General features: G+C 43.0%; 1 protein-coding gene across 1 annotated transcript; it reads right to left on the bottom strand.

Annotated features, from left to right (window-relative positions):
• Positions 1 to 243: 243 nt before the first annotated feature.
• Positions 244 to 21,862, bottom strand: galns (galactosamine (N-acetyl)-6-sulfatase). Its single transcript, XM_034581082.1, has 14 exons — positions 21,698 to 21,862; positions 21,388 to 21,511; positions 20,419 to 20,493; positions 20,181 to 20,283; positions 18,921 to 19,064; positions 18,115 to 18,181; positions 16,626 to 16,753; positions 16,362 to 16,501; positions 15,733 to 15,836; positions 12,395 to 12,537; positions 11,449 to 11,551; positions 6,499 to 6,620; positions 1,702 to 1,819; positions 244 to 630 (listed from the first exon to the last, which is right to left on the bottom strand). The coding sequence occupies exons 1-14, from the start codon at positions 21,803 to 21,805 to the stop codon at positions 544 to 546; spliced, it is 1,566 nt and encodes a 521-aa protein (XP_034436973.1). The 5' UTR covers positions 21,806 to 21,862; the 3' UTR covers positions 244 to 543.
• Between the last annotated feature and the right edge of the window lie 217 nt (positions 21,863 to 22,079).

A 22,079-nucleotide genomic window follows, 5' to 3' on the forward strand; every position in this document is an offset into this window, starting at 1 on the left:
CATAAATGATACAATGTTTTACTGTTAACTCACTTATTGTGAAATCATGTGTCACGTGTTCTTTTTTAACCCATGAGCAGAACTACAGTAAATTTGTAAAAAATGTTCTCCATCTGTTTTTTGTGGACATAAAGAATAATTTATGAACACACTGAATATAAAACATATTTAATTCTTACATCAGCCCCAAATACAGTCCTGATACATTTGAATAAAAAACACATCAAAAGTATACAGAATCAATCCATGAATCCCACTTATAGTAACGTATAGTTTATTACTTGAGGCACGATGAAAATAAATACATTTCCCTGTTTGTTCCACATCACTGAAATGAGTCTGATCCATTTACTCAATTCACTTGTTGGATCTTTAAAATCCCAGCAGTAAAAGTTATTTCCACAATCAAATCAATGTTGTTACACCAAGAAGATTCTCTTGGTGCTACTCAACATGAATATTTTGCAGAAAGGCACTTTAAAAAAAAGAAAAAGAAAAAGGTTTTGCTTCCTTTTCCTCATGTCTGGCTCCGCAGTTTTGTTCTCAGTGTGGCCAGTCGCACTTCCACGGCTCAGACTTTGGCCCTTTGAGACACTTTCCTAACTTCTCGCAGCCTGCGGGGGCCCAATTCTGCAACAGAGAGCAGCCGTCACAGTAAAACACAAGAATATGAATTCATCAAAATTGTTAAATGTGTCTTACTAATAATTTCGCTTTTTGTCACTCGGGGGGACAAGCACAAGATCCTTTTTGAGTCCTGTCCTCAAGGTCTTATTAGTTGGTTTCTATTCCCTTTATTGATACCGACCTATCATGCCATTTATTTCAGGTTCATCACATGGAAACTATATGGAAAGATATCTCTTAATAGCAGAATAATTTACACGTACATTTATTTATTTAAAATATACATCTGGTCTCGTTACCTTTAGAACTTTTTGCAGCGCTTAACAAAATCTCACTTCACAAGTAAATCAAGCACAGCCTCCTCACAGACTAAGCCTCTCACTGCACTGTTTTCAAAATACCAAATAATTAAATTCCTCAAACTTCACAAGTCTTTAAAATCAGAAACATGAAGGAAGAGTTTATGACTTCGGACCCTCAAATGATGCAATAAATGTTAGTAATGTTTCCAAATGAGATGATTATATTGTTAATAGACATTTTGACTGAGGATCAACTTCATCTTGACACAGGACAGGACGTTGCATCACAGGAAAACACACACACACACCAACCCTAAATAAAATGGTGTTTATTTTGTTCACCACCCGGGGGCAGTGCTATGACACAAATAAATCCAGAGCAGCGTCGTTCAACGTGTCGTTGAGGAGACAAAGCCACGTTACATTCAGCTGCTTGAAATAACCCAGAGGAAAATGTTCAGATTGGAGGACAATTAATTATCGACTTCATCAAATATGATTCACATTATACAATAGTGATAAACAAATGTGAAAATAAAAGCTCACACTGTTGAAGTGGAGGAGGAACATGGATGATACGGAGCTCAATGGAAACCTATAGCAACTTTAATTGATTTTATATTTTTCACAACAGCTCCATCAACTTTTCTAACATGCATTATTCACACAAACCAGAATTAGATGCTACTGAAACAGGAGTCTGCCACTATTCTTTTTTTTATAAGTGCATCATGAAAGTAATTTAACTTATTTAAGTAAACGTAAATCTCACCATCACTGAAAGGTCACACATGTTGAGCTGAGGGATCCCGGGCACCAGACTCTTCTTATGCTGCTGCACAACTGGAGAGATCCTGCTCAGCACGTCCTCGTACTCCCGATTCATAACTCTGCACACACACACACACACACACACACACACACACACACACACACACACACACACACACACACACACACACACACACACACACACACACACACACACACACACACACACACACACACACACACACACACACACACACAACTAAGTAACTAACACTTGATTATCTAATATCTGCCATTTTAAAAAAAATATATATAAAAAGAGAGAAGTTGACATCTATTCTTATTATATTCATAATAAAACTATTGATAATATCTTATCTTGTTATATTTTGTGTTTTGGATATACTTAACTCATTTTTAAGCTTTTCGTAACTTTGTTTGAAAGGTGCTATATAAATAAAGTTATTACTATAATCTTGAGATGTCTTGATTTGCCTGATCAAGTCCAGATTTCTCTTTTTACAGTGATTTTACAGCAAATTTTCACATTTTAGAAGCTATAACCAGTGGATAGGTGGCACCGTTGCTTGAAAATGGACTCAATTTTTTTTCTTTTTTATAAATAGCTGATTATTTCTCTGCCAATCAGCCACTCGATCAATTGACTAACGCGTTTAATTCTAATGCTCAGCATAAAGAATGACTTCCTGCCAGAATAAAAAAATATATATATCACAATTTAAATCTTAGGCTTAAATAACGTAGATTAGTCTGATAACACTGAATGTTTATATGTTTAATACAAAGAGAAAATCCATTGACTCAAACATTCAGTTTTCTGTTTAACCCGTTTGTCTCGGCCGTTTTACTCCAAGTTGAAATTCAGTGCGAACATGTGTCTGGTAATAAAACCATACAACAGACTAAGTGTTCAAGTCATTATATTATAGCGGGGACATGCTGCAGCTTTTCAACAACAAAAACAAAACAGGCCGTCCACTCGTGCGCCCTCTGGGAAGGCGCGCTCAGCGGGGGTGAACTATGTAACCTCTATCCCTTCCCCTGTCTCTCAATTACTGCTGTTGGACACCGGTGAGCGCGAGCACCTCTGTGCATTATTATATTCAGTGTGTAAAACACAGGGGCCCCGAAGGCTTTCAAAGGAACGCTGCTCTCAATAGGACCTGTAGGGTTAATGGGCTGTGTGTCCACGTCTGTGTGTGCGTGTGTGTTGGGGGGGGAGTGGGAGTCTGGTGGCGTGACACACAGATAGACAAATATCAGCAGTGCAATTACACCCTCGATACACTCGCCGGCAGCACCTGTGCCAACCCTCCATCCTCCCTCCGCTGCAAGCCCGGCCCTCTGATTGGCCCCTGGGGAACATGTGCATGTGTGTGAGGTGAAGTGTCAATTAGAGTAATAACCCCAGGCTCTGTCCAGCTCACACCTCCCCTCCCCTCTTAGATCTCCCACAGGGCAGCAAGGCTTCCTCCATCAGCCGGCACCTGCTCCTTCCCCTCCATATTCTCAGTCTTTACTTTCCCCCAGCAATTACTCGACTGCTACTGAACCGGCTGCAATTAGTCCGTGTATTCGCGTTGCCACATTCGTCATAAGCCAACTATCTTTGCGTTGTGACCCAAACTGAAAAAAAATTAAAAGCAGATTATCGCTCCCTACGCTTCCAAAACGTAGACATCCAGATTAAATTGCTTCGGCTATCTCAAATCTCAAATTCTGCTTCCGCCCGATCTCGATCTGCGAGAGGGATATTTCATTCCCCTCATATCTGCGCCCGCTACTGATTGCTGCGATTCATTTTGGCGATAAGTGATGAAGCAACTTAATAGAAGTAAATGTAAGGGACATTTATCAGAGCGCTGGAAGAATTCCATTTTTCCATCCGAGTCTGCAAGCAAAGCAGGAGAAAACTTGCACGAGACACAAAGTTTCCTATTGTTTCGTGGGCGCGCCGAAAAACCTTACAATGCAGACCTCTAAATCAAAAAACTAATAATATCATTTGTTTATGCCTCCTCTGCAAACAAATAATGAAAAGCCCACAGTCAGCACACCTCATTATCATGATTATAACCCTTAGCTTTCTGGTGTAGAGGCAAAATCTGGAATAATAAGCAGGCTGTATGCAAATTGAGTCTTTTGATTTATAATGTATGGCACCCAAGGGGGATGGGGGCATTGCTCAGGTGTGTCACCACTCTGATTACTGATTCATAACACTATTGCTGGAACACACACACACACCCACACACACACACACACACACAGTAGCAGAAGGTGGGGGAATTGAGGAGACAATCAAATACATCTGTCCTGCCTACCCCTCCCCTCCACCATCTTCTCCACCCTGGTGGAAATTGAGCACTTCAGTGAGGACTATTGATTGGGGACACAAGAGCGCGGTGGCAGGCAGCATATGAGGCCAGGCCATGCGGGGGGCTGCCTGCGGTGTAGCGGCTGGGACTCCACTCTGGTTGATCGGGGGGGGGGGGGCTCAGGGGGTGTGTGTGTGTGTGTGTGAGCTGAGGTAGGTGGTGAGAAGGGCAGGGTGTGTTAACCTCGAGGCCTGAGGTCACAGAGGTAGGGGGCGAAGTGGAGGGCAGGGAAAAGGCTACGGACTTCAAACTCAACTCTATGGGTGCAGACCCCGGACAGAAGGACCACCAGCACAGACCTCACCGTCTTCTAACCCCACTGTACCAATCACATACGTCTGAAGCAATGGCAGCTAGGCCTCGGCTCGCAGCCATTAATTAAAAGACAGTAGAGAAACAACTGAAACTAAAAACGACTGGATGATTGTTACATAATTATAATATACATTTGTGTGTGTGTGTGTGAGTGTGCGCACTCTTTGCTATATCACAGCCTGCGACAGTAGTGAAGGTATGTGTGCAGACAGGCCCTACATCATCTTAAGTGGCTCTTTAGGTGTCGACAGAGATTAATGATGGCCAGGCAGCCAGTCCAGCTGGGGGACCGAGGAGCACACGGACAAAACTCCCACATACACATGTGTACGTTACACACACACACACACAGGCTTAACTAGGATGGAGTAGAACGGTCCCAGTGGATGCAGAGGGACAGAGGCTGAGCGGTGAGGAGGGAGCTGAGATGCATATCAGTAAGTGGGGAGGGAGAAGAAACAAGGGGGGAAAAGTAAGACAAACGTTTGGGGAGAATGGTGCAGATCAGAGAGGATAGAAGAAGAACGGAGGGTGAGCAGTGAAGAGGTCATGAAGCTGAGTGACCTTGTAGAAGTACCCACTGACCCCTCAGCGTGGGAGGGCGCAGAAATGAGCATGCCTCTCTCTATGTGTGTGTGTGTGTGTGCACATCCAGCACTACACCTGGCTGCATATTGATTTTTTTTTTTTTATTATTCTTCCAAGTGAATAGCAAGGCTAAAAGGTGGGCAAATGAAAAACAACATTAATGTTTTATCATCCAATCTCACACCGCGGCCGAGAGCAGTTTGAGCACGAGGTGAAGAAGAGATGAGGTCAGAGCAGAACTCGAGAGGCAGAAGGCAGAAGAAGAAAGGTCAGTCCGGGAGCTTCCACGGCAGCAGGGAGCCAAAAGGAATATTCGCTCATCAAAGCCATTTTGAGATGATCTTAATGTATTAGTCATGCTCTCTGCTTGCGTCATTTTTTCTTTAAAGATCCAATCAATATTCTATAGTGACAGCGTGACGTAAAAAGGTGATGTCATCTATCTTTGCACCATTATTTAGCGTACGTACATTTTGATTTGAAAAACGTCATTTTCAAACTAAAACAATCTCTGTCCACACAAGCGTTTCTGACTCCATCTCAGTTTTAATCCCCGTCCATCCTCAAACCCCTGATAATACATATCATGCGCAGGAAGCATTTGGTTGTTAGTTGCAGAGAGAGCTCAGCTACAAACAAGAGAATTCAAGTGCAGAGCAGCTGTTAGCACGGACAACAGTGTCAGCTACGCTCTTGATAGATCATCCATGTTGCGTTCTGCACAGGTAGCCGAGGCTGATGCTGGTTGTTTTCTTCTGGAGGAGGGTCATGTGATAGGAGCCTGACAGATCAGCTAAAGATACATCTTGACTGAAAAGACCCAATCAACAAGCGGCTATGAGTGTCTACCTCATCGATTCCAATCCTCTGTTTCTGCCCATCCAGACTAAAATGAGTTTTCAAACTAAAAAGGGAACTAGCAGCATTTCCATACTTCTCCGTTTAGCTGCTCTAAAACTCCGGAGTAGTTTTAGACACCAAGCGTATCCATTGCAGAGTTGCTGTGTTTTCAAAGGAAGAGCGTAGTCGTGTGGATGTAGCCGTATCCTGCATCCTCCACCATCACTTTCTGCTCTGAGCTTCTTAACTCTCCTGCGAGCTGAGGCACAGACACACAAAACTCCATTAAACAGCACTCGCTCTCAATTTAGACATGAACAATTTATCTTGCAATTATAACCCGTAGTGGTGCACCAGAGGCTCGGGGGGGCCCAGATAGTAATCTTTAAGGAGCTGTTTGCAATCACAAAGAGAAGGGTGTAATCAGGCGCGCTCTGGCTGAGCGGATCAATCCGCCGCCTTCTTTTTCATGCCACTGAATCAGCATTGATCTCATACACAATCTGTGCTACCAACAGGCAAACAACCTTCCCGTTCTCACACCTCGCCTCTTCGTTTTCTAACATCTCTTCTCTTGCTCCTGTTTGACTTCCCTCGCTCATTCTCCTCGGTTTCTCTGGAAATCAATCAATCAATTTTTTTTCCAGGAAATTCACCTGATTGGGAACTTTTCCCCAGGATCCCGTCCCAGGTGGAAGAGGATTGGCATCAGTGTGTGCTCCTTCTGGTCGTGAGTGGTCACACCTGGGACGTTTTGACATGGACAGAAGTCAATGCCCTAAAAGAGAAGACAGCCACATGTTAATGTTAACTTATTTTCATATTTGAAGCTAACTCCACATTGGATAATGATCAAGTCAATGCACAGCAAACAGCTTTAAGCAGACATGATACACCATGATAGGACTTTGCCCTCATTGCACAATAATACACAATCTGAGTATCTTTATAAAGCTCTAATTCAGACTGTGCATTAAATTTACTTTGCCTCTTTGGAAGCAACATTTACATGAGGGGGGAATAAAAACAATTCAATGTTTCTAAATCATCTGAGGCCATTTTACAGGCCTTCAGCACGTCTGTTCTGAAACCACAGAGAACAGATCAGCACTCAATCTGAGCTCTGTTGCTGGAATACGACGGATCTATGAGCGGAACTGTCCTGTTTTGGCTAGAAAACATATGTACATATATATTTGCTTTTACTATTAATGCACCTCACAGGCGTATATAAGATAAATCTCGTTATCAAGAAAAGAACGGGCCAAGAAGGCAACAAAACATTGCGTTACAGGTAAAACCTAAGAAAAAATGAAATGTAAAAACTGAATAAACCAAAAAAATGTACTTAGAATGGTTGTTAGTTAGCAGGATTAGTCAAAAGTTACTGAATGGATTTCTATAAACTTTGTGGAGGGGTGGAGCATGACCCAAGGAAGAACCCATTAAATTCTGGTTTTATCTTTCTCTTGTTTGAACTAGGTGAGATGAGGCATTAACCTTGGCGGAGGTATGCGCTCTACAAGTGACCCTCTGGTTAATAATATTTTTTTTTGTTTTTCGTAATTCGTCTTTTTTGACTTCCTGTTTTTGGACATATGTGTCAAATTTGGTCTTTTTTAGTGGCCTGTGTTTGATTCTTTTCGTACACACACACACACACACACACACACACACACACACACACACACACACACACACACACACACACACACACACACACACACACACACACACACACACACACACACACACACACACACACACACACACACACACACACACACACACACACACACAAAACGTTCCTCTATGTTTTATCAATGTACCACTTATCCATTGAAGGCCACGAGGGAGTATCACAGGACTGACACACACACACACACACACACACACACACACAGACATTCACTCATGTCTCCACTTTTAAAAGAAATGTACTAAACTCAGCCGAAGAGATCTCGATGTTTCGATTTAGCTTTGATCTATGACTCTAAGCTGAATGTTAAATATTTGTACTGTTGTCTATATGCACGCTGTCTGCGGGTGTGTTGTGTTATTTATGCAGCGACGGTCGATACAACACAGAGAGGTTCAAGTCCTTTCACAAAATAGAGGACTTTTCCTGCCTCCCCCACTCCAAATCTCTCCACGTCTCCGCTCCTGTTCCCGGACTCCATTCTCATGAGCCTCGCAGTGATCTTAGTCTGATTGAGTCACACTCACTCCTCCAGAACCCCTGGAGATTGGCCCCCTCCATCAACACACACACACACACACACACACACAAACAATTTTTGATGAGCACGACAAATATTGAGAAAGCATTCATCTGTAAGGCAGTGCTGCAGCCCCCCTCTGAGATCACTCAACGGAGCACCTCAAAATACATATAGAGGAGAGAGAGAGAGAGAGAGAGGGGGGAGTGAGAGGGATAGATACCCCCCCGCCCCGCAGAGCCTCCTCTGATCCAGACATGTCCTGTCTTTTGAAGCCAACAGCTTAGAAATGCAGAAGAGAATGAAAAAAAACCACCACACAATCTCAGAGGAGCAGCGAGAGAGGCCTGCTGTGAGCACTGTATCTCCCTGACTCCGTCTCTTGTAGCCAAGACATAAGAGCGAGAACTCCATATCTGCCCTGACATTAATGCTATAGATACAACGAGGCTGCTTTCAGACTGGAGCAGAGACGTCACTATTACAAGATAAGGTGCGGGAGCATCCAGGGGTAGCAGCGTGGATTCTAAAGACAATATTGTCTATTAGGGTGGGAAAAAACAGTCTGATTTGCAGGAAGAGCAATTAATTCATGGAGACTGTGGATGAAGTCTAAAACAAATTTCTAAATATTCTCTATTTAACAAGAATATTCTACAATAAAAATCCAAGAGAACCATGTGCCACTGGTGAGAAGTTACTACATTCACTCATTCAACTTACATGGACAATTTTTAGTGACTTGTTCTTCAGTATTTTCCTTTTCTGTTACTTTATACTTCTATTTTTACCTCAGCCAAGGAGGTTTATATTTTCACTCTTCTGTTTGTTGGATTGTTTTTAAGCAAGATTATGCAAAAACTACTGGACAGATTTCCAAGAAACTTAGCGGAAGGACGTGGTGTCTGTTATGAAAGAACCCATTACATTTTGATGTGGATCCCGTTTAGGGGGCAGGGAGGTTTTCACTTTATGGTTCTTGATAAAAAACATAATTTGGGGAACTGATATCTCTGAGTGTTATGCATTTTGGTGCAGCCTGATTGAATTTGAGGGGACTTTTGGGCCTTGGCGGTGGTAAGCACTCTAATGAGTGTTTCTCTAGTGTTGTACTTTTTACTCTACCACATTTATTTAACTGCTGTAGTAACTACTTACTCTTCAGGCTTAGATCTCCCTTGATATGGTAAGTTCTTTAAATATGCAGCATTTCTTATAATAATAATAGTGTAAGTGTGAATAAATATATTGACTATATAAATCTAATAAGTCACAGAGGTCTTTTAATGGAGAGCGAGTACTTTATTGATTTGTTAAGTACATTTTGCTGCAACCTTTGTGTGCCTTTAAGTACAATTACGATTTTAAATGCATGAGGTTAACTTGAGGACATCCACTGTTACTTTGATGCTTTTTTGTAAGTTAAGGATCTAACTACTTCTTCCACCACTGTGAGCCACTTGTTGAAGTAACTTAATGTTGATTGGTCGTATGAAATCTCAAATGTACATCACACATCGTGTTCTCAAGCAGTTAGCCTGTCTCCCTTCTACCATAAAGTCAGTGGATGAGTTAATGTCATGAGTTTCTCTGTAGCCCCGGAGTGCAGTACAATACCTTCGGCACCATCTATTTCATTAAACGTCAGGGAAACACGTCCTGTTTCAGTTTTCATCACCGTGTGAAGTCGTCAACAAAGATTAAACGCCGTCGTATAGCTCCCAGTGTAACACACGTTTCTCAGCAAACCAGATACAAAAGGAGCCACAGTCTGGACAAACTATATTTGGCAATATTAACGTCACTACGCTGCCTGAGGAGTTTGATAAGAGCCATTTACGCCTGTGAAATTTCTCATTTTCCTCATGGCTGAGCTTTGTGAGCACGGCCACGACGGAGCAGTACGTCTCCCACCTATTAACCTGTTATTTCGTTTGTCACATCTTCCCTTGTTTATTTTTCCTCTTGGATCAGATCATGTTTTAAAGTTTTACCTATAAACTGAGGAGCAAGTGGAAAACGGTTCGGATTTTCAATTTCTGTTGCAAGAAGAGTTAAATTTGAATCTTTAAGGGAGTTGTAAATGATCTGTATTATAAAACGCTCTTCTCGTCTTGATGACCCCTCAAAGTGCTTCACAGTACAGTTTGCCATTCACTCACACACATTCACACAGTGCATCTATGTGCAGCACTTCCTCCATCACATCAATCACACCACACTGGAGAAATTTGGATCGTTAGTCAACTTCAGCATGCAGAATGAAGGAGACTGGGATTAAACCGCCGACCTTCTGGTTAGTGGACGACCCGCTCTATCTCACGAGCCACAGCCGCAAGGGTCAAGCTATTTTGTAAGTGGATGTGTGAGTAGACATGATTGTGTGCGTCTAGAAAAGAAGCTCAACCATGGACCTTGGAACATGCATTTCTTCTTGAGCTGATTTACAAAACACTTGACTCAGTGTCTGACAGTGAGGGTATAAGTAGTTTGTAGGTTTCATGTTTATGGAAAGTGCCGTCGGTTTTACAAGAGAAACTGTTAAAAGATTCAACGATAATGGCGCACACTGAAGCACACTATAGATCTAATGCTGCACCATAAAGCAAACACACACTCAGACATGCAGAATCTGTACAGCGAAACGGAACACACATGTACATGTTATCTGTTTCCCTCCCTTTCTCCCTCTCTCATGTACACACACCGAATCGATGGGCAACTCACAGGCAATCAGATGCCATTATTTGTGAAGTTCCACTTCAGTTCACATGAGTTGATAAAGGAGGCTGCTATTGATTCAGCGGCCCTGAAGGAGAGAGCAATTTAAGCGACCGATGGGGCATAAAACAAACTGGATCACAGGAAAAAGCGGAGCCATGGAGGGAGGACAGGAGAACATGCTTTTTTTTGTTTTTATGAACAGAGGAGAGAAAGATGGACAATACTCAAAACTCAAGTGTCAGATTTCAGATTCCTCCAAATTTAATCAGCACTGAGTTGATATGATTGATGAGATACTTGTGGCGTCTACCTCTCTTCATTTTAAGCTCCATGGTGCCAAAAGAAACAAATTCTACAGCGAGGAACGATGGTATGTAAATGGAGAGGAAGACAATCTCCACTGGAGTTAGAACAAACAAGTCAACTGGCTTGATGAATGATGCAAGTTCGCTGATGTGGGGGCTCTTCATTAATATTCATTACGCTCTGATGTACACAGCAGTCAACTGATGAGCCATTTTCAAGATAACACCAACACTGAGAGTGTTTGTGTGTTTGAATAAGATTAGAGGGGACAAGGGGAGGGGGGGGATGCGGCAGCATAAATGGAGAACTGAGGAAATGAAGGCGGGACAGAGTTGCTGTGTTAAAAACGACCCTTACTTCTTTAAATTCCTGCCATGAGTTGGTCCAGGTCCAGTAGTGCGCTTTATACTGTCCAAGCCTCACAGCCATCAGCTCGTCGCCACGGTAATAGAAGATGGGCCTGTTGATGTTGAGAGGAGGGAGAAGAGATGCTGAGATACGTTTCTTCCAAAGTGAACACAGGAGAAAATGTTTGCACCAAATGTTTCACTCAGAACCACAAAGAGGAAATGTCAATGGCTCCATTCAGACCTGGTATTAACATCCATCCTGAGAGATCCAAACAGAAGGGGACAGTGCTAAGTACAGTACATATGTGTGGTGGACCAACTCACCTAGAATTATGGCTCTTAACAGTTAATCAGTAGTAATAATAATTCTATTTAAAAAATATCTACAGTTCATTTTCCACTAGTCACAATGTTTATTTCTTAGTTAGTGTAAATGTCCATTACAGATATCTGTAGTCATCTGAGTAGACCATGCAGGTGGCAGCAGGACATGATGTTTAAATGCTGCTGCAAAAATCCTGTGATTTTGTTTATAGCACATCGACAGCGGCCCTTATCACTGAAAGCTCTTCACTCTCATTGTCTTTCCAACTTGATGTCTTAGGCGGCATCTTCTACATGTGTGGCTCCACTTTTTCCATTTTTCTCAGTTTTTTTTGATCATCGCATGTTGTAACGTCATCGATTCTCTGGGCATTTTCCCACTGTTTTCTCACATGGGCTCATTCGGACACGTTCCGGACATTTTACTACAGGGGCTGACAGGAAAAGTTCTGATAAAAACGTGCCTTTCAGATACAAATTTAGGAAAATTGTTTGGAATTCAGTGCCTCATTTACCTCTACATACGAACATAACATACAAAGTGTTTTTTGTAAATGAAGGGGGGGATATTGTTCCCAAACTATCGGCCACAAATCCAAAATCCTGTAACAGTCAGTGTATGTACGCGCCTGTTCTGGAGTGTGTGGGAGCGGTTGAGCAGGACCGGTGTCAGATCCAGTCCATCCAGGGTTCTGTCATCAGGAGGGCTGATGCCGGCCAGAGCCAGACTGGTGGTGAACAGGTCCATCACATTGGCCAACTGGAAGTTCACCTGCACAAAGAAAATACTAAATACAACCACTGTCTGCAGTACGAGACGCACATAGAGAACAAGTCACGCAATCGGTGAGTTAGAATTGGAGAAAGTGAATAAAACTCGAATTGGTCGTAACGTACAGTTCCCATTTAACGTCAAAGATATGTCTCCATCTCTCATTCATCTCGATGATTTTGCTTTTTGTTGCAAAAATCAAGAATGATCTGTTTTACGCTGGAGGACAACAACAAGCTTCCTCTTTCTCGCAGAATTTTCTTTATGAACAAAATAAAAGGTAATAACGCATGGTCACGATAGGATGTTTGCATGTGTGGTTGTGTGCACGCATGTAGGAAAGAGATGCATTTCACCAGTCTCCTCTCTAATCTCTGCTTGCAGCTTTATTATACAACCTCCAAAAATGCCTCTGTCTGAATGGGGTTTTTTTTGGGTGGGGGGAGGAAAGGAAAGAGAGGAGAGGAAGTAAGGAGAGGACAGGGCCGGGGCGAGCAGGCGGCTGGAGCAAGCTGGTGTTTTATCTCCTTCTCCCAGTCCCAGTGAAAAGCTTTATTTTATTTATAAACTTTGAACTATTTTCAGATAAAATGCCATTTTTTCGCTGTCATCCTTGATCTTCCGTTCCATTCTCTCCTGAGCGAGCCTTAGAGGGCGACGGCACGCTCACAATCAGATAGCGCTATCAGGCCTCTGCAGCTGCACCGCCGTGTGCCGCTGTGCTCCTATCGGCAGCCAGCACACATGCAGACACGGGCGCACACACACTCACACAAGCTCCAAAGCACTGAAATGAATTCCCTTTTCTTCTGTATCCACAGAACTAGCCACAGTAAAGGCTCTGCAACGCATTCCATGATCTATCTGCAGACACTCTCCCTCACACACACACACACACACACACACACACACACACACACACACACACACACACACACACACACACACACACACACACACACACACACACACACACACACACACACACACACACACACACACACACACACACACACACACACACATTTAGTCCCTCACTTCATTTCTTTTTTTAAAGTCCGCCTCAGACAGACACACACAAACCATTATAGAAGACAGGACAAAAGGACACAAGAAGCAAAACTGACATTTACTTGTTAACAACTCTCAACACCAAAAACCAAACCTTTCAAACTCTATCTCACATGTTGCCATCTTTCATTTCCTTCCTTTATTAGCTCAGCACCATTATTGCAGTCCACACTGAACTTCATTGTTTCTTCACCCTTTGTTCTTCTCCTTTTTTGTCTGACTCATCACTCTCTATTAAAGTCAGGGTCCTTCTCCCTCTCTTTCTCTCATTTCTTCCTGTGCCGTGAGTGGTGATGCTGGTTATCTGAGGAGGCAGTGCCTCTATCCCTGTCTCTGCCACTCCGCCTGTGTGTCTGTTGCCTGATAAAACACAACAAAAGGGATTGTGACACTCGACAACATTGCGGGGCCGACACCCCACCCACCCCCGCTTTGTTCCTGTACACAGCCACCACCCGCTCATCATCCCGGCTCCTCGCCCCCCTCGGGCACTGGAAGAATGCTGAATGTGCACCTGTGCTCAGACCACCCCCGCTCCTTCATTCCAGTACACGTATCTCCATCTTCCTGAATGTGAGTGGATTACGAACCACTTTCCTACACACACAAGTCAGGTAAATGACTATCGCACAGATGCATCCACAGAAAAAGGGCTCGTCTCCGTTTAAGATGTAAAATGTTTTTTCCATCACTGATCCAGCACACACACCCCCCTGCTACAATAAACCTGCTTAACAAAGGCTTGCATGGCTGTTTGTTGTCTCCATTATTTTTGCTCCGAGAGCTTATGGACTTTTCAATGCACAGATCAACAGAGATTTCCAAATAAGGAGGGGGGGCAACCCTGCGTCTGGTCTGTCATCCCTCCCATGCCGAGTACAGTAGCACGAACAAAGCCGCTTTGTCATCACAACCCCAGAGAGCTTCAGGGAGGATCCATGTCGACCCTCGTCCTCACAGCCAAGCCCCAACTGCAAATCCAAACTCGGCTTTTTTTACATCTATGTCTCTTCAAGAAAGTTATACAAGCAATCCCACAACACAGTCAAAAGTATGCCTACATGTAGGACGTTCGGCACATGCATACATAGACACACTGGCTGGTTATAATGTGGCACAGGTGCAGCAAAGCCCTGCAAACACGACAATGTCCCTGGCAGCGCGGCAGTGCCAGCATCTTTAGCACTCATCCTCCTTTTCCCTTTTCTACACCAGTCGCCTCTTTTACTTCTTCCTTGCTTCCTTGCCTGCACCAAGCCCCCCCCACCCCCACCCCTCCACTCCTCCCGTTCCTTTATCCTGAGCGCCTGGCATATTCAGATACTGAAGTCCTCATTACAGCTCAATCCAACCTAAGCAAACACACAAACAGATTAGCCGCTTAAGACGCTCCCAATCCCCCTCTCCCGCGCTATTCTGCTGCGCTATCAGGCCCCAGCACACCCCTGTGAGATGAGCCAGGGGCAAGGCTTACTGCAGACTGCAGCCTCCGCTCGCTCCTCCACCAAATCCCTCTGCGTCACAGCCCCGTGTCACAGCTGCCCCTAATACAATTAAAAGTCATTTGCAGAACGCACAGGCTTAGGGGATCACGGTGTGGGTGGGGGGTTAAATTGGGGAGGGGGAGGGAATAAGGAGAGAGTGAGAGAGAGAGTTGGGGCATTAATTCCAGCCCAAAAATATTTGAGGAAATGGTGAAAAAAAAAAAAAAAAGGGCCCACACGGTTTGAGGGCGAAATCACAAAGTCTATCGTCACCGTTTCTGGAGTTAAGTCACTTGATAGAAGTTGAACAAATGAACTAGATCCTGCACCAGTTAAAGGGTCAGAATGTGCACATGCAAAGAGGTAAATGATACACAAGTGAAATAAAAAGCAACAATCATTCAAAAGAGGGGATTAGTGGAATCATTATTCCATTATTCTCAGTGCTGTGCATCGCCCGCAGCCCTACAGAGAATATTTCAGCTCCTGGTACCTGTTGATAGGCAGAACATGACGGAGCAACAAGACTGGGAATAAAAACAACTGGCTCTGCATCCAGGGTCTAACAAGTCCAGCCTCAGGAGGAGATGGTGGGGGTTTGGTGATTGATCGTCTGGCAAAAAGCTTGAAGTATTCTTACCGTGCCTTCTTTAATGTTTCCAGGCCACCAGGCAATGGCGGGCTCCCTCATGCCCCCCTCAAAAGTGGTCTGCTTCCCACAGAGGAACGGCCCGTTGCTGCCACCTGAGGATTCAGCAGCGGCATCAGTGTAAAAGGACACACACCCATATTCAGGGCAGATTTAAACAGAGGCAGACAAAAATGAAACTTGGATCAACAGATGTTTTTCCAAGACTCATAAGGTCACGTGACCCTTTCCTTCGACCACTGAAGTCTTAGTGAAAACAGGTCAAACTGTGAAGAAATTCCCCAAAGGCAGACTTGAAACATCATGTTCAAGAGGCCAAAAACATGTTTTGTGAGGCCACTGGGACCTTGACCTTTGACCTCCCAAGTCAAATCAGTTAACCTGTGAGTCTAAATCAACATGTGTGCCAGATCTTAAAGAATTCTCTTCAGGCGTTCATAATAAAATAAATAATGCATTTACAAGTGGAAAGTTCAAAACCAAATTTTTTTTAAGAAATTCCCTCAAGGTGTTTTTGAGAAATTGTGATCAAGAGGCACAATACTTACATAAGTCCACCGGCTGTCATCAGCACAGAGCCAGAAAAAAATGTGTGTGTGTGTGTGTGTGTGTTTACCTACCTTGATGTGGGGCAGATATAAGTGCGGCTCCGTTGTCTGAAGTGAAGAAGACAAACGTGTTATTGTCGATGCCCAGAGTCTGCAGCTGTGACAAGATCTGACCAACGCTGTAGTCCAGCTCCATCACTGCATCTCCATACCTACAGCACACAGCCAATCACAGATAAAGGCATTTACCATGGGAAATATATTCTTTTATGACCTCATGCATCTGCTGAACTGTGTGTGTCAATAAAAGAGTCAGTGAGGTAGAACATAATGTACAGGCCGCGCTGGCTCTTCCCTAGGAAGGGTCTGGAGGCGTAGACGGGGGCGTGAGTGGCGTCAGGTGTCCAGTAGAGGAAGAAGGGCTGTCCAGCCTCAGCCTGACGAAGTATGAAGTCAAGACTTTTCTGTAGAGGAAGGAGGTTAGTGAGACTGTTACAACACTGTCAATACAGATGACAAACCACTTGTCACAGAACTGCTGTAAAGCTGTATAAAGTAAATAACCTATTTCTCAACTGAATACTTATTCTAACCATATTTTGAGTGGGTGGTAAACTCAGCCGCCTGTTTCTTAAGGACACCGAGTTCAACCGTATGATAATTTCAGTGGCTGCACTTTGTGGTGCTGTTAAATTATACTGGTATGCTGATATGATTTGTTCTAAGTCATTAATATTGATAACCAAATATAAGAAACACATCTTGCTATGATGCAAAACCTGGGTGTAGATAGTTGTAGATTAGTAAGAGGCTGCTGATTGTACATCTATCTGAAATAAATTCATTTCATAAAATAATAGAAAATCACTAGACAGTCTATATGGGAATTATTCACTAAGAACGGTCCAGTTGACACAAACCTTACATTTGCTGTATTCTAACGGGGCAAAACTCATTTGAACAAATCAGACACAGTATAATCTGACAAATCAGCCATATTAATAACTGCATGACTGAAACAAGTCAGTTGTCTAGCCTCATAAGCGATACTACAACGAGCTTCAGAGAGCTGCACTCGACAGATCCACCCAGCGTCTTCTTGTGATGACACGTTACACCTCTCGAACACACAGTGCGTCTCTGCATGCTGCTTTTGATCCATTTCAGAAGAGAATGGGAGGGAATCACGTAGGCAGCAGAGATTATCAGCTTGAGTGTGAGCAAAAGTGAAAGATCCACTTCTACTTGTGAAAAGGGTTTAATTTCTTAATTTAATGTTGACATATAAGACAGTGTTTGACTCTCGTGGACAATTTAGTTGCATTTTATTGTATAATATTCTACTCCATAAATTACTTTACAAAGGAAATTGTGAAAGGAAATTGGGTGTAGCTGAAATACTCTGCTCCACTGAAGCACAGGTATCATTTGAGATCATAAACTGTGGATAAAGATGGACGACAAGACTGCTCCACAAAAGTGAAGCCTGACTGTCTCAATCGCCACCTGGTGGCTGGCTGCAGTATAGGGCAAAGTACATTTCAAATAAAATTCTCTCAAAGATGGTTTCTATCATTTCAGGTAGTTCTTATCACACTAATGTCCAAATGTTCATTTCTCCCAGTAAGTTTGGTCATTTTGATTTTGATTGGTTGAGTGTGGCTATCGACGGGACCTGGCTATCACAGGCCACATCCCCCGATTGCAACTGCACAGACTCAGAATCAAAATGCGCAAGATGGCAGCATTCATATTCATAATTGGAATTATAAACAGTCTTTGAGATAGACGCAGCCATGTAAAGAACGGATGAGCCTTAACTTACCTGTAAATAGATCTGTGTGAGGTTGGACTCTCCAGTTTTTCTGTCAATCTCAAACTCCTCATAGAATCTGAAAAACAAGTGGATTGATACGATTCATTAAATAAACCTACATCTGAATTCCTGCTAAGGCGACACCGTGCCCTTGCTCCTCTCCTCGTTTTATTTTTTTTTCAATTATCTGATTGCCCCTAAATTGACCAAAACCAATGTAGACAATATCATTAAGGCAATGGAAGCTCATTTCTCTGAGGCAGATTGTGTTTGTAGATGTTGGTGAAAGACATATTTGGGACGTCTCAGTAGAGCTGAGCAGAGGGAACTGTTATGAGGCGTTGCTGAAGCGTGGCACGACGAACACAGAAGCAGTGACAGGCATCTCTCTTTTGTAACGCTTCACTTCCTCCAGGTGTCCTCGCACACAGCCAACGCAACCTGCCGTCTCTTGAGGGCGTGTGTGTGTGTGTGTGTGTGTGTCTGGGTGTATACGTGTCTACGTTTGTGTGTACGTCTGTCCAGGGCCCAGGTATGCAGCGCTGATTAAACCCCTGGCTAAGCGAAAAACACGCCCGGCTGCCAGTTCCAATGACCCTGAATACGCATATGGCTGTTTTGGGGAAAACAAATGGGCGGAAAATGGAATACACAAGCACAGCTGGTACAGAGGAGGAAGAGGAGGGGAGACAGTCAACTCATCCAGAGGAACACACAGCCGAACTATTCCACTGAGTCATCGGGAGAGAAGATTTTTATAGATTTTCTTCTGTGTCTGCTGTCGTGTATCTGGCTGCGTGTGTGTGTGGTACTACCTGCCGAGCATCTCAGAATTGTTGTAGACTGGGATGTTGGGTCTGAAGCTGCTGTTGTACGGCCCAAAGTGGCAGTTTGGTGCTCCGAACCATTCATCGAAACCATTTTCCAGAGGAAGGTGCTGTGGTCTGTGGCCCAGATGCCTGTGGTGACAAATGAAGAGCGCTCACTCACCGTGACGTCAGCGTGACTAAAGGATCACACGACATGTTTTTACATTATTAAATTTAGACCAGCACAACAAATCAAAAACACTTGTGGGACGGAATGATTTTCAAAAGCACAACGTACATATTTGGATTTTTTGGGGGGCTGCAGTTACAACCTTTAGGCCGTTGTTGGTTTCAATTCATCTTAGTGTTTTATCTAAGTCCAATTGCAGAGGCATGGATTTTGTTGGATACTGGGAGGTAACCTCTCACTGTGAGAATCAGGTCAAATGTAAGTTTGCTGGTGATATCAGACAGATGTTTCCTCGTTTTTAAAAAAAATTTTATAAGATCTTTCTCATGAGCTCTCGGTCTCTGCACAAAGATCTCCATACCGACAGAGAAGAAATGCAAATATCTGGACAATATATCAGGGACAAAAAATGTACAGTAGAAAAGTCTTGTATACAGTGGAAAATGGTCATTAAATTCTGCATCAGTGTTACAAATAGCAAAAATGCATCACCCTTAAACTGAAAACAACTAAATAAGTAAATATTCTATGTTTACATTCATTTGTTGTAAAGTACATTTGTTCGAGTACTGTACTTAACTGCCTTTTTGGAGAACTGTTTTATTTTTTCCTTCAGCACTTTTATAGACTTTATAGATTCTAATACACTACATTTCAAATGGAAACCCTGTACTTAAATATTTCGAATTATTCAAGATTATACACATAAGAAACATGAACAGTTTATGAAATATGATGCATTGTCATAGATTAGTAGGTGGCACGGTGTGGCAGTGGTTAGCACTGTCGTCTCACAGCAAAAATATTCACAGCACGAACCCAGTCATGAAAGACCGCAGAAGTGTGAATGCTCCAAATGAGGATGATGCATTACACATATGAGAGATATTAATGCTTTTAAATCAAAATACATTTATGTTTCCGTGAGGCTCGGCTGCACTCAGAGATTTGAATCCCAGGTCGTCCGGGGTCTTCATATATTGCTGCTATAAACTAAATTATCGGAATACCTCCTCCACCGCTGATTGAAACCTCCAGAAACCTCTAAAATCCTGGATTAAAGATGAGGAGCTCACCACTTTCCAACTATCTTGCTGACATAGCCCTTTTTCTTCAGCAAACGCGGTAACAAAATCTCATCCTTAGAGATTCCTCCCACTATCTCCTGCGGTGTGTATGCTAGAAAAAAAAATAAGGCAAAAAAAAAATGAGTGTACAAACTTTCCATTACTTCACTGCTCATTATAGGTAATGAGAAACTGGAAAGAAATTATTTTCAGCTGGATAATCAGAACAGACAGGATGAGACGGTACCGTTTCTGGCGTGAGCATTAGTGGTGTAGAAACCGTTTCTGACAGGCAGCCGACCGGTGAGAAGAGAAGCTCTGGCTGTGGTTAAAATTAAAAAAGGTAATTGGGAAAACACTGATTAGAATTTATGTGCTTTGATCAGAGTTCTCTTCAACTGTCAAACAAAAAAACAAGAGTTGATAATGCTCTTGCCCTGATTCGGACACAAACGCTCTATTTGGATAGCATTACACTAATTCAAAAAATTTAACATTTATTTATTCTTTGTTGTGGAAGCTAACAGAAATAAGTTCTGATATTTACATTAGGTTCTTTCAGCTTTTTTTTTTATTTCTATATCTACCAGACCAATACCGTTAATCGATCAACTGCTGTTAAAGGCTTTGAGTCAATTCAAGTACACTGCTCGAAAGAAATTAAGGGAACACTTAAATCACACATCAGATCTTGATGAATGAATTATTCAAGTTGAAAATCTTTACTGATGTACATTCTATAATTTGTTGAGAACAAAATTATGTAACAACGGTGAATGAAAAGCATGCAGGGCTGGATTTAAAATCATGCCGAAAATCTAAGAAAAAAACTGAAATCACAGGGAGATCCAACTTGGGGAACGAGGGGGCCAGTCAATGGCATCAATGCCTTCGTCATCAAGGAACTGCCTACACACTAGGGCATTGTCCTGCACCAGGAGGAACCCGGGGGCCACTGCACCAGCGTAAGGTCTGGCAATCTCTCTGAGGATTCCACCCCGGTACCTAACAGCAGTCAAGGTACCGTTGGCCATGACATGGAGGTCTGTGCGACCCTCCAAGGATAGGCCTCCCCAGACCATCACTGACCATCAGCCAAACTGGTCATGCTGGATGATCTTACAGGCGGCATAACGTTCACCACAGCTTTTCATAACCCGATGACAATGTTGAAAAAACGCCCTGTAGTGTTTTACCACACTTGTTGCTGACTCACATGGGGAACAGAGGGGGTTGGCGGTGTAGAAGTTTGGAAGGAGCATGCCCTGAGCTGCCATGGCATCCAGGTGGGGGGTCTCCTTAGAGGGCTGGCCCAACACCCCCAGGTCCCCCCAGCCCATCTGAAGACAAGTCCAACACACACACACACACACACACACAGAAAGACAAAAACACACACACACATAGAAAAACAAAAACACCACTGAGATAATGCAAGCAGGAAATACTACAGTACTACCTCAGACATGAAGAGGAAACAAATAACATCACAGACGAAGAAAAGATACAAACAGAGATGAACTCACATCATCCATGAGCATGATGATGATGTTTGGAGGTGAAACATTTGCCGTCTCTCCTGTTAACGAGCAACATATCAGAGCAGTGATGAGAGTCAGAGTTAGAACAGACATCACTCAGTCCTGCTGCTGCTGCAGTCACATGATCACCAGAAGGGAGGAAGTGCTTCCTTTTCACAGTAAAGTTTACACACGACACGGAACAGTGACGTCTGCTTGAATTAATTTGTTTTGTTATTATTATTAATTATATTTAACTTCATTGGTTTTTCTTGTGTTGACAAATGAGCGTAGCGGCGTCGCACGTTGCGCTGAAAAATAACCGTAAAAGTATTCCTTAGTTTTGGTGCATTAAGGGACTTTATGGAAATTTAGCGTGCAACATAAA

This window comes from Hippoglossus hippoglossus, chromosome 3, assembly GCF_009819705.1.
Source record: "Hippoglossus hippoglossus isolate fHipHip1 chromosome 3, fHipHip1.pri, whole genome shotgun sequence".
NCBI lineage: Eukaryota > Metazoa > Chordata > Actinopteri > Pleuronectiformes > Pleuronectidae > Hippoglossus > Hippoglossus hippoglossus.

What these genes read in the sequence shown, in the direction of transcription:
- galns (XM_034581082.1), bottom strand. Translation starts at nt 21,805, where the DNA reads ATGTCTGTTCTAACTCTGACTCTCATCACTGCTCTGATATGTTGCTCG. An exon ending in TAATGCTCACGCCAGAAACG is followed by an intron (nt 20,284 to 20,418) that starts GTACCGTCTCAT and finishes TTTTTTTTCTAG; the next exon opens with CATACACACCGCAGGAGATA. An exon ending in AGCAAGATAGTTGGAAAGTG is followed by an intron (nt 19,065 to 20,180) that starts GTGAGCTCCTCA and finishes TTGTCACCACAG; the next exon opens with GCATCTGGGCCACAGACCAC.